The sequence below is a fragment of the Orcinus orca genome, chromosome 3 (genome assembly GCF_937001465.1).
Source record: "Orcinus orca chromosome 3, mOrcOrc1.1, whole genome shotgun sequence".
Taxonomy (NCBI): domain Eukaryota; kingdom Metazoa; phylum Chordata; class Mammalia; order Artiodactyla; family Delphinidae; genus Orcinus; species Orcinus orca.
The window spans coordinates 133,553,754-133,570,572 of record NC_064561.1 but is presented as its reverse complement, the minus strand read 5'-3'; the positions used below and the strand labels follow the sequence as shown (position 1 = coordinate 133,570,572).

At 34.6% G+C, this 16,819-nt stretch overlaps 1 protein-coding gene across 1 annotated transcript in view; it reads right to left on the bottom strand.

The window, feature by feature from the left end:
* The window catches only part of ADAMTS6 (ADAM metallopeptidase with thrombospondin type 1 motif 6), a 266,593-nt gene that overhangs the window by 118,735 nt on the left and 131,039 nt on the right, over positions 1-16,819 (bottom strand). Inside the window, exon 9 of the mRNA XM_004270746.3 lies at positions 3,203-3,349. Within this exon, the coding sequence (XP_004270794.1) occupies positions 3,203-3,349 (147 nt within the window). The remainder of the gene's footprint in view (positions 1-3,202; positions 3,350-16,819) is intronic.

The following is a 16,819-nucleotide window of genomic DNA, read 5'->3' as shown; positions in this document are numbered from 1 at the left end:
TGGATCTCTGACAGTTCAAACAATATAACAGACTTTAATTTAAATAGAGCAAGAGTTGATTCACAGAGGCCCCAGGATTTTTGAAGACTATATGAAATTACTCTGTACTACCACTGAGTGGTGGAAAATGTATGAAAAACTGGCCTAAATTACTTCTGGCTGCCTTCCACTGCCTGGTAAATTAGCCCACAGACATCAATGAGTGTGAGCCATAACACCAGGTTCATCTTCTCTAGTTTCTAAATAAATAAGTAAATAAATAAATAAATAAGTCCCGCAGGCAGATAGGAAGGACACTACCTGCAAAGCCGTCGTCGAAAACATCAGAAGCTGGCATAACACGTCCATTTTAACGGTAATGGGTTCTTTATTATTTAATCAGGACGGCTTCTGGGCGATTCATGAACCACTTATTGAATCACCGAGTTTAAGAAATCTGAAAAAAAATATTGGGAGTTGGTAAACACCATCTCCTGATTGATCAATAGCACCTAGTGTTTCAGAATGACACGAGAGACTTTTTACTCTATTGGCATTTAAAGGCCATGAAACTGTTTTCAGTTGAACATAGTGAATAGTGAATCTCTATAAATCATAGAAAGCTCATTGTTAAAATCCACCATCATCTTTGGCCTATACAGTCACTAAGTAGAGAAAAGTATGCATTCTGTTGGCTGGGCTGCAGTTCCTAAACAATTCATCTTTCAAGATTTCTTTTTCTTGAGAAGAGAAACGAAAATAAAATGTTATGACTCTTTTTGAGCCAACTATAAAACATAAATGTAATCTCAATCCCTGATCAAAATATCACTGTATTTTTTAAAATATCACACATAGCTGTTAAAGCAATTAAGTCCACTGCATTAATAAAGAGGAAAAAAGAAATTCAAGAAAGTTACTATTATGTCTTTGTGCTCCAGTGAACTGACCTTTTTAAAGGGCCTTGTGTTTAAAAAAACTTTATTGCTTGGTCAGATTACAGAGTTGTTCAGTTTACTATTAAAGAGGGAAAAAAAAGCACCAACTTTCCCCAAAATCTCTACCCATTGTCTTTCACATCTATCTTTTACTAATGGCTTTAACTTTGTGAGCATTCCCATGAGGATGCACAACAGAAATATTTTTATAAAATACAGGATAATTAAACCCATGACAACCCTGTCAACACTAATCATGCTTACACATAGAAAATGCAAAGAGGCAATAAGGCTTACATAATGCTTTTTGGATTAATTCTTTCAATTAATTCAATTGAACACTTTATTGCAACTAGTAATAATTTTACATCTCTGACAAAACCAGTGGTGATTTCTTGACTGTATTTTATCAGCAATTTAGGGATTCCCTTTTGGAGTTTAATGGCCTTCATAGAGCTTTAACTAGGCAGGGTCTGGCAAGAAATCAAAACCGGTCCTTGTATTTAGTATACAGAGATTGTCCTAGCAAATGGGCTATGCAATAGAAACAGGATAGAGGAGAGAGAAATGGTACTTGGGGAAAAAAAAAAAAAGCAAGTGGAGGAAAGCCTTCAAAAATCCCCAGGAATACTGAGCATGCATACAGTTTGTCTTTCTGGTGGTAGACACTAAGATTCCATTATAAAAACATGTGCCAAGTCAAGGGAGAAATTCCAGACTGGCTTGACTTCTGGGGAGAGTAGATCTTCAACAATGTTTAATATTTAGGTTATATGATCTCGTTAAAAACATCTCAGAAAATGATATTGTTAGTACTTTCTGTTAATTACTACCAAAAGATGTCAAACAAGTTCTCTGTGGTCTATCTTTATAGTCCTTTACCCAGTTTTGGCACAAGGCAAGTACAGTGTTATAATTAATCTATTACTAACATTAAAAATTGTTAGGTTATAGTATGGTTATTCAGAAAAGCTACCTTCTAAAATAAATTTCTAATTCCTTCAATTTCATCATCACATTAATTAATTCAAAAGAGTCCATTTTAAACATTTATCTTTTGATCTTTGATTGAGTAAAGCATTGTGCTAGGTAATTGAAAATCTCTTGTTTGTGGCTTTTAAAAATATGTAACTATAAGTTTTAAGAATATAATCTGGCTATTAGCAGATATGAACCAAAATTTTAATGAATAGTGTTGCCCTATATAACCTATCTGAATTCTAAAATTTTACACTATAATCATGTTAAGGTGAACTTTGAACAAAGACAATTTTTAAAAAGAATTTTTGTTGCTTGCCTGTACTTTATGTATGACTCACTTTTTCACAAAGTATTTAATCTCTCCTCCTCAGAAAAAAATGGCACAAAATAGTTGAAGGTAATGATAGAGCAATAGTGCTTAAAACCTCGATATTATTTAAAATAATACTATACCACTTAATGAATGTCTATTAAGTGTTTTATATACATTACAGTGTTATACATAATTATTTACATGACAACCTGATGATGTGTGTATTACTACCTAAATTCACTCAACAAATGAGGTCACTGAATATTAGGAAGGTTAAGTAATAATGTCCAAGGTCACACTGTTAGGAAGTGAGACCTAAGTCTATCAGTTTCCAAAGTCTAATCCTGGAGCCCGATGCAGATGACATGTGGAAAAACATCTGCTTTCCTAAACATAGTTATACCTGAGCTAATTTATATTCTTCATACTTAAATAACCAGACTCTTGGAATATATGTTAAAGGACCAGCAAAGAAGTTCTCAAACTGTAGAAAAGATGAGTCACTATAATAAATTTTCAAAGACAAATTTTCATTTTCTCATTTTCATTTCCTGGGCGTTGGTTTTTTGTTGTTGTTGTTTGTTACTATTAGATACTTTGGCATTCCTATAGAACTTAGTTTTTTTACCAACAAAGTGAAATATGTAATCACTGAATTAAAGCTTGGCTTATGCGCTATTAAATTATATAAATCTAAATTCTTTCTGATATTGCTTCCCATTTATTTAACATTTCTAACACTCACATCATCAACCCCTTTTACAGCCTCGCTTCAGTTCCCCTAATCTGTTCAGTTTGTGTTCTGTTTGAGTATGCAGGAGAAAATTTGCCACAATGATATAGTAAAGTATTTTGGGAACAGCCTGAAATATGGGAACACTGGGCCCTATAAAAGTTACTCATTATGCAAAGTTTGAAGCACTACATATTAGGCTTCTATCAATGGCTTACTTCTGGAGCAATTCATCATCACTCTCCAGAGATTACTTACTCTAGAAAGCTGGTGATATAGTCTCGACTGCAGGCAGACCAGGAAAAGGGATTGGTATTTGCAGTAATGTGAGCTGCCATAAGTTTTGCTGCTTCATGACCTTTCGTCCCACAAGAATTTCCAATTCCATCATGGTTCATACCAAAACTGTTTTAACAAGGAAGAAACATAAGAAACATAAAAGAAACAAAATAAGAAAAAATAAAACAAACAAACCCTCAATACATCCTTTATTTCCTTATTTGATCATTTATTAGCCTTATCAACATACGGCTTCCATCAAGATAGACCAGGTCCTCTAAGGAAATATAGAATTAATGTTAAAGAGATTAAGGAATAATTCAATGATACAATATATTTCTAAATCTCTCTAAATTTATCATATACTCTCAAATGTTATCTCATATGATACAGTCTCTCCTTGAACAGAGAGGGGATATATATTAATTCTAACTTTATAGATGAGAAAAACTGAGATTTACTAAAGATAATTAACCTATTAAAGATCACACAGTTAATAAGTGTTGAAATTGTTAGTAGAACCTACCTCTAACATGCTAGAGTTCAAGCTACCTCACTTGCTGAATCCAAAAGGGAATTATGAAAAGATAGTTATGACCCATAGAGTTCTAGGTTATAGGCCAAACATAAAAGTTCTTTTTCTTATTAATATGGATAAAGGAGAATTAAATACATTATGTAATTTATGTTTGTGTGTGTATGTGTCTTCAAAACACCTTTTGAAAAATCCTGATACATTTAAGGATTATGAATATAGCCTTTTCTTTACCATGGCCTCCCTGATTTTTTAAAGCTTTTCTTTGTCATTTTTTCCTGTGTCCTGTAGCCATGCTTAGTGTTATCAATGTGATTTAAAAACACATCTCAATGATAAATCATAAAATTTTTCTATGGATAAATGGATAAATAAAAAAGGATCTACCTACTGCATATGAATAAATTTAAGCCTTTCATCACAAATAGCCAGAAGTTTAGGTGAAAATCACTAAAAAAATCCTTATTGTGTCCACTGTGACATTCTAATAAATGCACCATGATATGCGTTCAAGGGAATAAGTAATTTGTGTGACATGAGTATACAGATATGAGTATACAGATAAGAATAGTTGCTAGAGAAAAATTTGGAGAGATAGTTGAGAACAGATAATCACAAGATAATAAATGAAAGTAAATACTGATACTTTTGGCAGTGTACAGACTTTGAAGATTTGTCAGAAAGAGCAACTGAGGATTTCTGAGTAGGAAAATATGGAATTGACCTGTATTTTAGACAGATCATTATAGTAATTCTGTGGTGGAAACAATAGAGTGGAAAGAGAATTGAGCCAGGGAGCACAGAGAGAAGATGATACCCAATTAAGAAATGATGTAGGTCTGAACTAGGGCACGGGATAGAGAAGTGGGATTAGATTTGAGACATGTTCAGGAAAGTGAATGAACTGGCCTTCATAAATACAATATAAAAGAGCTATAATAAAGACATATAATATGTCCCTGTATGGCGGGAGGAGGGAGGAGGAACTAATAATTCAGGTATAGGGACTAACATAAGCAAAGAAAGAGAATCATATGAGAGCCCTTCCACATAACCAAATAACCTTCCAAGAACATCAATACTTAGCCTTCTTGTGTTTGACATCAACACACTCAAGTCAACCTCTTCTAGGAACATAATGGTGGAATTTACTGTTTGTTGAATTAGACATATATTCTGTGAAAACAATCAGCTATAGATTTACATTAAAAATTCCTCACTATAAATTTATAATTCAATAAGCTTAATATTCTACACTTCTCTCAAAGGTTGATGCTATGATGTGATTACTACTATGATTCTTTTCAAATGATGATACTGATAGCGTAAAAAATATTATTTCCTTTCAGCAGTAGTCTCATACAAATCTCTAAGTAATATTAAGATAGCTGTAGGCAGGCACAGATAGCTTTCAGAAAATCACTTTTGAGATTCCCAACTTCCTTACTTACTCTTTTCTAAAAAAAACGTAAAGCTTCTTTTGAAATCATATTTCTCCCACGTTATAAAAGAACGACTTATCTTTCAGTCATACATAATTTTACAATAGTTCATTGCCTTTGGCTATAAAAAATGGGTGTCAAGGAAAGAGACAACTGGAAACATCTAGGGTCAGCACTGAGAAAAAGAATGACTTTATTGATTAAATAACATGTAGTTTCTTGTTTTCATCAAGTTTATAGGAAGATATAATCAAATTAACAGCTGATGGGTTGTTAAAAAATTTGATGATAGATCACCATGGTTACGTTTTGACAAAGAATTCAAAAGGAGCTCAAAGAACTGAGTGATATTTCTATAATAAATTCCTTTCATCTTATCTATTTACATATGTGATCCAATTTTCTCAACATTCACATCTATAGAAACAAAATAAAGAAACTGAATTGGTGCTAAAATCCTGCCTCATTCTAGCAGTAATGAAGTAACGGCAGTAATTGAAAATATACATTTAAAGATACATCTTCTAACAAAAACTTTATTTTTACATTTAATTATTAAAATTCATAATATGTATATATTCTTCTAATCAATTATTAACTAATAATTGTAATGTAATGAACATATAATTCAGAAAAATATTTTTTATGATCACAGGAAATTTTAAAAATGTAATTGCAACTTAAATTTTTTTGTTACAGAGATATTTGATATAATTAAAAATACTTTTAAGCATAAAAACATATTTTAAAAGTATATTAAGAAATATTAAAATATACATTAGGATTGATATTCTGGGAGGGAAAGGAAGAGCAGACATATTGAGTTAAAGGAGGGAAAAATATGCAAATTTTGGCTATAAAAGAAGAAGCTGTTAGTGTATTTTTTAAATAATCTTTTAAAAAAATATTTATTTATTTATTAATTTGGCTGCACAGGGTCTTAGTTGCAGCATGCGAGATCCTCACTGCTGCATGTGGAATCTAGTTCCATGACCAGGAATCGAACCTGGGTCCCCTGTATTGGGAGCACAGAGTCTTACCCACTGGACCACCAAGGAAGTCCCCTGTTAGTGTATTTTTAAAATGCATAATGATGGTTACCAAATTGCTATGGCATTTAGATTCAATCAGGTATATTTAAAGGAGGTTTTTATTTTTTACATACTAATTTTTGCAGTAGTCTAGAAATTCTATCCTTTGCAATTAGTTAGACATAAAAAATGTTGGACATCAACTGAAAAATAAACAATAGGGTACATAGTTTTTAAAACTTCAGAAGTATAGGGAGGAGATATGGGGATATATGTATATGTATAGTTGATTCACTTTGTTATACAGCAGAAACTAACACACCATTGTAAAGCACTTATACTCCAATAAAGATGCTAAAAAAAATTCAGAAGTATATATGGGAAAAGATTTAAAAACTAATGAACTCAAGTATCTGAAGAAGTAAACCTTAAATTCTATTTCTACTTACAATCCTTATAGTTTAAGTGTCAGATGCAGAAAGCTGTCTTAAGGATTTCCGTTTCAGGTGTCTAAGAGAATGTATACTTTTGCAGCTTATATTTAAAACATAAGAAATCCCAGAAATGACCTGACCAATGTCAACTAGTTCACTAACAGTGACACAAAGTGAAATGGGAGTTTACAATTGCTGTTTATGACATCAGCTTCAAAAGATCCCTCTAGGGCATCGCTGGTGGCGCAGTGGTTGAGAGTCCGCCTGCCGATGCAGGGGACACAGGTTCGTGCCCCAGTTCGGGAAGATCCCACATGCCGCGGAGTGGCTGGGCCCGTAAGCCATGGCCGCTGAGCCTGCGCGTCCGGAGTCTGTGCTCCGCAACGGGAGAGGCCACAACAGTGAGAGGCCCGCGTATCGCAAAAAAAAAAAAAAGATCCCTCTAATGCACTGACCAGGCCGGAGAAAGACAGTGTGTGTGTGTGTGTGTGTGTGTGTGTGTGTGTGTGTGTGTGTGTGTGTGTGTGTGTGTGTGTGTGTGTGTGTGTGTGTGTGTGTGTATCTATATCTATATATACACATATATATTACAGATAAGCTCCTTCCTGAGGAAACTCTATCAGTGAGGAGTTTGTCAAAAGAAATGAAACTTACTAATGATTAGAGAAAATAAACGAGTCTACTTTAAACCATCATACTGGCAAAAATTAGAATGTTACCTAGGACTAAGTTGACAGTTGACAGTGGTGTAGAGAAACTGGGATCTTAGCACGCAACAGTTATAGTGTGGTCAGGCAACAGTTCCAGAGAGCAATTCAGCAGTATTTGGTCATATTAAATAGAGGAAACATTATGACCCAGCAATCCTGTTTTTGGAGAGATATCCCAGAAATATTCCCAAAGGGAACACGTATGAGGATGTTCATGACAGAATTATTTATGATAGCAAGGAGTTGAAGACAATCTAGGTGTTCGTCACTGGGGAATGGATAAATAAACTTTGGCAGATGTATATTATGGAATACTAAGCAGAAGTTGGAAGCAACAAACAAGATAGATGTCTACACATAAATATAGGTAGATCTTAAAAACACTGAAAAAATTGAGAAAAGGAACAAGGTCTATAGCACTATATCATACATGCAAACAAAAATTACATATATCTTATCAAATAACAAAGAAAGGCCAAGGAATTGTTCCAGATTAAAGACTTTAGAGACATTACCAAATGCAACAGAAACTGGATTGGAGGGGGAGAAGGTTATAAAAATATTGCTGGGACGATTGAGGAAATTTGAATAGGACTATATATCAGATAATAGTAGTGTATCAATGTTAAACTTTCTAATGTGATAATTATACTCTTACGTAAGAGATTATCTTTTCTTCTCAGGAAACAGATGCTGAAATAGTTAGGGATAGGGGACATGTCTACAACTTATTCTCAAATAGTACAGAAAAAAATACATGTACATATACAAAAAGAGAGAGAAAGAAATGTTGCAAAATATTAACAATTTTTAAATCTGACTCAGGGACACAGAGGAAATCTTTCTACCGTACCAATTTTTCCATAAGTCTGAAAACATTTCAAACTTAAAAAGTTAAAAAATAGGGCTTCCCTGGTGGCGCAGTGGTTAAGAGTCTGCCTGCCAATGCAGGGGACATGGGTTCGAGCCCTGGTCTGGGAAGATCCCACATGCCATGGAGGAACTAAGCCCGTGTACCACAACTACTGAGCCTGCTCTCTAGAGCCCGTGAGCTACGGCTGCTGAGCCCACATGCCATAACTACTGAAGCCCTCACGCCTAGAGCCTGTGCTCCGTAGCAAGAGAGGCCACTGCAGTGAGAAGCCCATGTACTGCAATGAAGACCCAACGCAGCCAAAAAAAAAAAAAAGAATAAATAAAATTTTTTTAAAAAGTTAAAAAATAAACACAGACATATATAAAACAACCTGCAATATTTTGCAAGGATACATATGAATTCAAATATAGATATCAAATTTATTAAAGGAGTTATCTATGGGAGGGAAGAAATGGAAGTGGAAAATGGGAATATAGAAATATATGCACATATATGAAACAAAAAGGGTCCTTGCTGGGACTGATAATGATGTTGTGACCAGAAATAAGGACAGACAGATAGATAGAAAATAAACTCAACTCTCTGCTCTTGAGTTAAAAAATAATAATTAAAAAAAAAAAAAAAAAAGAACAAAAGAGAGTTTGGTGAACCTGGCGCCCACACCAGTGAGTGAATAGTGATAACAAGAAAATACTTCCATGGTTGGTTTTATGTGTTTAACAAAATTAATCATTTAAGTTCAATAAAATTAATAGATTAGGCAACGATTCTCATTTGTGGAGGGTTAGAGAAAGAGAGAAAACTGGGAGAGAAAGTCTTCCTTAGGCCTCTTGTGATTCCCCCACATTTTGCTGAGTATGCCAAGTCTGCAAGGCCTGCTCTTAACCCAGGCCATTCCTCAGGACAACTTTAGGAAATGAAGTAACATCTTCCCCTGGACAAAGCACGTTTACTTACTACTTGCTATAAAACTATTAGATTTCCCAAGCTCAGTGTTTCTCAGTTTGTTTGTTTGTTTGTTTTTGCGGTACGTGGGCCTCTCACTGTTGTGGCCTCTCCCATTGCAGAGCACAGGCTCTGGACGCACAGGCTCAGCGGCCATGGCTCATGGGCCAAGCCACTCCGCAGCATGTGGGATCCTCCCGGACCAGGGCACGAACCCGTGTCCCCTGCATCAGCAGGCGGACTCTCAACCACTGCGCCACCAGGGAAGCCCCTGTTTCTCAGTTTTGATGCAAACCCACTACATGTGTGGCATTCATCTGGGCCATACTGTGTTGCCCATGTGGGATTTGGAGCCAAAAGGAACCAAAATAAATATGCTGATGCTTATGCTGCTTGCTGTGCTGAAGTCTCTGATCCAGGAATCTCATGTCTTTTGCTCCATGCAACAGTAATAAGCTAACTTATTAGCTTATAAATAAGGTAAAATCAAACCTCAAACTCAATGAGAGAGAAGTTTGTAGTTGATTAGGATAATATACCCAATTATGGAAAGCTAAGTAATCCTGAAACTAAAGTACTTCAAAATTAGTCTTAATTTTTCAGAAAATGAAGCCCCAAATCTATTAAAACAAAGTAAATTATTTCCCAGGAAATAAATTATATGTTGAAGATTTTCAACTAAATCTCCCAGGGGAAACAAATGAAAGATCAAAAATTCCCTTTCTCATATCTTAGTACTTCTGATTTATTTCAAAAGTTTAAAGGACACTCATTTCTACATTTTGAGTAAAAAGTTTTCCCTTTTCCTCTAAGATATCACCCAAAACCAATAAGAAAAATAAGAAAAAAACCCCACAAACTTTACATTTAATGAAAAGTAGGAAACTTCTAAAACCATAAACCACCATATCAATGTATGTGGAAGGCTGATTGAATACAGAAAAATTAGAAGAATGTGGAAAGACACACAGAGAGAGGGGACAACAAGAAGTGATCTAAGCTAAAACGAGTAGAGCATGTTCTCCAAAGTTAAGTGCAACAATCTGAGGGACAAAACCAACAATACTTTCTTATAAGCAATTGGTGTAAGGGTGCAAACTGTTGGAATATACACCCTTGCTCTAGTTGTCAGAGGAAGAGTAGATGGGGCTAACTGGGGAGTCATGAAAACTATATTTGTAGGAATCAGTCTGTCAGTGAGGAAAGGTGAAAGAGAGATTCTACCTTGCCAGCAGTTGTTAAAGAAATACAGGGTTAAAGAACTTGAATCATGCAATACTGTATATCAGTAATAAATTCCTGCTGAGAAAGTAGCTCTGGTGCCTACCCAACATAAACCTTCTACAAGTAGTTCATCCAGAAAAATCAAACTCATTCAAAGATGTATGATTCAAAAGGAACAAGAAGTACGTCTAGAATATATGAAATAATTTTTTTAAAAAAGAACAGGAAAATACAAACAGAAGATGAGGGACACTTGGCAGAAAAAAATGTTGCTACAGGAAAGATAAAAATTGGACACATATGAACTCAAACTTAACGAAGACATCATTTCATAAAAACAAGAATTTAACGCAGAGATACAAGCAATCAGGGAAGATACGGCAAGATGAGAGATGAAAGCATGAACTGTCAGAGGAAATAAATGTGTGTGTGGGGGGCGTGGAATAAAACCATCACAGGAAAAAGGCCATGATGAGTTAGCAAAAAAAAAAAAAAAAAAAAGGCAACTGCTCAAAACATTCCTCATAGAAGTAAAAAGAGCAAGCAAAATAAAATTGTACAGGGCTTCCCTGGTGGCGCAGTGATTGAGAGTCCGCCTGCCGGTGCAGGGGACACGGATTCGTGCCCCGGTCCGGGAAGATCCCACATGCCATGGAGCGGCTGGGCCCGTGAGCCATGGCCGCTGAGCCTGCGCGTCCGGAGTCTGTGTTCCTGTGCTCCGCAACGGGAGAGGCCACAACAGTGAGAGGCCCGCGTACCGCAAAAAAAAAAAAAAAAAAAAAAAAAATTGTACAAAGAGTTTAAAAGGATCAAAATAAAGGAATCCAATATATATATTGCTGTTGTCCCTAAAGAGAAGAATCAAAATAATAAACAGAAAGAAAAGTGACTTAAAAATACAAGAAAAATTTCAAGAAACAAAAATGGCTAAAATCTCATCAAATGTGAACTATTCTACTAGGAAAAACTGACACAGGTGAATCCACACTGAGTCACATCCTAGTAAACTTACTGGACATCAAAAATAAAATATATTTTGGGCAATCAGGGCAAAAGAACAAATTACCTATAATAGTAAAACAATCAGATTAACTTCAGATTTCTCCATGGTGACATTTAACACCAGCACACAATAGAGCAGTGCCTAGGAAAAATCGTGTATCCAGCCAAACTGAGTATAAAAGCATTTTGAACAAGAACTCAAGAAATAGAGATGTTATGAATCATTCTAACAAAAATTGCTTCAAGATAAACTTCAGCTTTGTTTAAAAATAATGTAAAAGTTTGATGGTTTATTGACTCTATGTGACTCTATTTGAGTTTCATGGCAGGCAATGCATACAACACAAGTGCAACTGGTCACCAGTCAGATTAACTCCCTTGTCATACTTCTTTTTTTTTTTTTTTTTTGCGGTACGCGGTCCTCTCAGTGTTGTGGCCTCTCCCGTTGCGGAGCACAGGCTCCAGATGCGCAGGCCCAGCGGCCATGGCTCACGGGCCCAGCCGCTCCGCGGCATGTGGGATCCTCCCGGATCGGGGCACGAACCCATGTGCCATGCATCGGCAGGCGGACTCTCAACCACTGCGCCACCAGAAGTATGAAGCCCTGTCATACTTCTTAATTATATTTTCTTGTTTTGTTTTTCTGAGGTTAATTTATTCTCTTATGTTCATAATATATGTTATTTTATATCATACATACTTAAGAGAGAATAAAACATATATTTACATTTTAAAGAATAATTATAAAGCAAACATCCATGTTATCTCTACCAAATTTAAGAAATACAACATTTTCAGAATAATAAAAGCTTGTCTCCTGTATTCACCTTAACAGTTATATTCTTCTTCCTCCCCTGAGAGAGAACTACTATCTTGACTTCTGTTATCAGGGTTATCATTCCCTATGCATCTCTAAACAATATATGTTAACTCTGCCTGGTTTTGAAATAATAAAGTGGAATCACACTGTATATATGCTTTTAAAACTTGCTTCTTTTATTCAACATTTTTTTAGAAAGCATCATCTCTGCTGAGCCGTCTAGCTATATACCTCATTCATTTTCACTGCTATATAGATTTCCTTTATAGATACACCATTTAATTATCCATTCTATGATGAAGGATTTGCTGTGGTTCCTGATATGGGGCTACTATGGATCATGTTGCTATGAGCATTCTTAAACATAATTCCTGGTCATATATGTAAGAGTATCTCTACAACAGCTTCTTAAACTTTTGGTGTCCTTTATATTCTTAAAAATATTGAAGACCCCAAAGATCTTTTGTTTATGAGGTTGTATGTGGTGATATTTATCATAATAAAAATTAAAACTGAGAAACTTTTTAAATAGTTATTAATTCATTTTAAGTAATAATAAACCCAATACATGCTAACATAAATAACCATTTTAATTTAAAAAACCTTCCCAAACAAAAGAATGTCAGGGAGAGTAATAGCATTGTTTAATTACATTTTTGCTAATCTCTTTAATGTGTGGCTTACTAGAAGATAGCTGGATTCTCATATCTCCTTCGTCATTCAGTCTATTGTGGTATTTTGTTTTGGTTGAAGTATATGATGAAAATCTGGCCTCACACTAATGTATAGTTAGAAAGGGGAAGAGTATTTTCGTTAGCCCTTTCAGATAATGATAGACTCTTTGATTCTACAAGAAAACTTGAAAACTAGTAATTTCTTAAAGGTTAGTTGAAATGTGGATTCTGAATCCATTATCAGTGATCTCTTTGTATCCTGTTTCATCAATATCACCAATCTCATGGGAAAAGTCTTTAAGCATTAGGAAGCTGTCAAGCTCATACTGACAGCTGGAACTTATCCTAAATTTGAATTTTTGCTCAAAAGCTCAAATTTTATCATTGGCAATAAATAACGTTGGTTGTTTTCCTTGAACAGTAAGCTCATTTGTTCATTTTTCAAGTGAATTTCTGCCAACAACCCATAGTTTCTCATTTGTTCTTTTAAATAAAAATTGTGTTCCAGGGAAAAAGCAGCTAGTTCATCTGAGATATGGAGCAAAACGTGCTTTACATACTTCCCATTTTGTGATACAGATGATTTGATAAAAGGCATGTACTTAAGGGTCATGACTTAATAAAATTAATAAGTCTTTTGCTTCATCAAAGACATTCTTAAGTGAAACTGGCACGATGGTGACAAATACAATGACTATTAGTATGGTTTCCTTGATTCATGCTAAAGTACCAGTACATACCCATCACTGTTTTTGTGAAGAGTAAACAACACAGTTTAAAAAAAAAAAAAAAAAGACAAATTAAGTCTTAGTATTATTATGAAAGTAGGTTTAATCTGAAAGTGCTTTGGGAATCCCAGGGACTATGGACCACAATTTGAGAACCACTGCTCTGGGATATTTGTAGAAAATAAATTCTTGGGTCATAGTTAGATAAAATTTCAACTTTGCTAGATAATACCAAACAGCTTTTCAAAGTGGTTGCACCAATTTGCATTCTCACCTGTAGTGTATAAGAATTCCAGTTGTACCACATCTTCACCAATATTTGGTATTTTCAGACTTTTAAATTTGTGCTAATCATGGTGGATATAACATATTTTCCTGATTATTAATCAGATTGAACATCTTTTGACATATATGTTTATCAAGCATTTGGATTTCTTCTTTTGTAAAATGTTCAAGTACTTTGTATATTTAATTTGTAGGAGTTCCTTACATCAGCTGCATGTCATTTGCAAACATCTTTTCCTACACTGTGTCCAATCTTTTCATTTTATGGTGTTTTTCAATTAAGTTTTTAATTTTAATGTAGTTAATTTGGTCAATCATATACTTAATGGTTAGTATTCTTTATGTCTTACTTCTATTATATGTTCTAAAACCTGTAATGGTTTGACTTCTACATTTCGGTGTTGTTGGATCCTATGGTAAGAATATATTTAGCTTTGTAAGAAAACGCCAAACTGTCTTCCAAAGTGACTGTTAATACATCTTAAGCTTATGTATGGTTTGACACAGGGATCTAGTTATACTAGTTACTTCACTAAGCAGAAAGTATTTTTTCATATTTTGTTTTATTCACAGTACTTAATATCTGATCAGAGTTTAATAATTGGAGATGAACACTTAGAGGATTAGTGAAGTGAACGAAAAATCTATCAGCTGAGATTTAACTTGGATAAACTGAAGAGACTCACAAGGTTAAAATGCAGATCTAATAAACATTCTCTTATAAAGCATGGAATCCATAGAATCTGACGCTCCATATTCACTACAATGAACTTCATTTTTTTCTGCACTTGTTCTTGAAATTACCATAACTAGAGTTATATAACTCACAAATACAGGAAGGCTCAACTCTGCTCATGGGTTCTGGGACTAATTTTGTTCACCATTAGGGAGAATATAGAGAGACTGAAGCCAATAGCTTTGTGGAACAGCAATAAATATGGCATGTTGTTGGTCCAGTTCAGTTCTAGTTTTTGAGGTAATTGTAGTTGTTGGGCTCTGGTCCTACTTCTTGTGAAAAAGACACTACCTTGCACATAAATCTTTAGTAACTGAATTACTTATTTCACCTACTCCTGAGACTCTGAGGCCTTGACCAGTATTCCACTTCTTTTTGATCAGGGATTCCATTTGGCTTAGTGGTATTAAAGTTCTGGGTATGTAGCCCAGGTTCCCTTATGCTTCACCCTCTGGGATACGCACTTACAGCTATCTACAGGACTTCCCTGATATTGACAATTTCCTGACTGAATTTTTATCTAAACACTGCTGGCAGACTAAACTAGTAAAGTTCTCACAAAGTGAATTGGATATGATGTGCTTAATTAATTAGTTAACGTAAGTTACTTTAAATAGACCCCGTTGATTATATAGGAGGAGGTATTGGGAACTAGACCAATTTAGAAAATAAAAGCTATGACTATAGCATAGGAACACATAGTTGCTTTATTAGAGTGTTATTTTACTCATGGTTTTGTGTCCTTTTGTTAAGAACTATTGATGCTTATGCATTGTGCTGCTCTAGGCAAAAATATAAGGTCAAGGCCAAAGGGAGAGAGAAGACAGTGGCTGTGGAGTGTGGTTAAAAAGAAAAAGATGATGCAATCAGGTTTGTCAGGTTTGATCAAAACCCTCAGCAGTTTAATTTCTGTAGGAAATATTGTGAAGCACTGAGTTTGAAACTCTGGTTGCTAATCAATATTTTCATATGTAAACATTTAAAAACACAATTTTAAATAACATAGGATCTTAAGAATTACAACTATACCATTAGAGGGGAAAAAAAGGCACTCTATTCTTTTGGCCTGATTTCTTCACCTGCCCTATCCAGCAGGGTTTCTCTTCTCTGGGGCACGGTCCTACCTGGATGGTCCCTCTCACTAAAGTGCAGCCTAGGTTCTTGACTTCACCCCATATGAGGACAGGTGTTCATTCAGTGCATGGAGAAACACTCAGGAATCATACAAATCACCTGTTAACCTATCAACACCATTTTAATAAAAAGGTTAATTAAAATCCTGTCATATATTTTTTATGAAAACTGACATTAAGATTTCAAAATTAATACAGGAAAGTAAAGGGTCAGAAAAAAACCAAGAGGATTTTGAAGAAGGAGGGGAGAACTTCAATATCTGTTATAAAACTATGGTAATTAAAGCAACATGATCTTGGCACAGGAAACCTTTGAAAATAACAATAAAAGCTCCAAAACAAAAATGGAACAATATTAACATTTGTTAAATCTAATTGGTGTGCTCATGGATGTCTGTCGTAACACATGCGCACATGCATACAAGCATACATACACAAACACAGAATATTTCAAAGTAAAATATTTTAAAAGAAAATATATAGTGAATTCATGTACCTGAACATATAAAGAATACTTTGTTCTAAAACTTAGCAATTAAATTTTCCTTTCAGACCAATTATACAAGATAGCTGACTTGCCTTCGTAAATTGACTTAGTTCTAAAGTTTTAAAGCTAATTTTGGGGACCTTGAAACAATTTACTCCAGAAATAATAGTATAAATTATTTTTCTATGTCCAGGGTAGCCTACACAAGCCTATTTAATCTATTTTGCAGGCTAAAACTGTGCATCTGAAATGAAAAATAGTATATGACAACACTGTTGGAACTAACAATTAAACAAAGTGGAATACATTTTTTTTCTGTAGAATTAATAGTACTCAAAGAAAAGCAGGTTTACTAAAGGAAAAGATAAGTGAAAGTTACTGAAGAAGTACTAAAAGGTACTTGTAAGTATTATAAAAAAGTTCTGTAGGTAAATGGTTCTGATTCTTTTATGTCTGAATCTTAAAATTTGTGTTTTTCTTATTTTCCTTCATAAAGATATACCACGAACACTACATAACCCCAACCTAGCAGT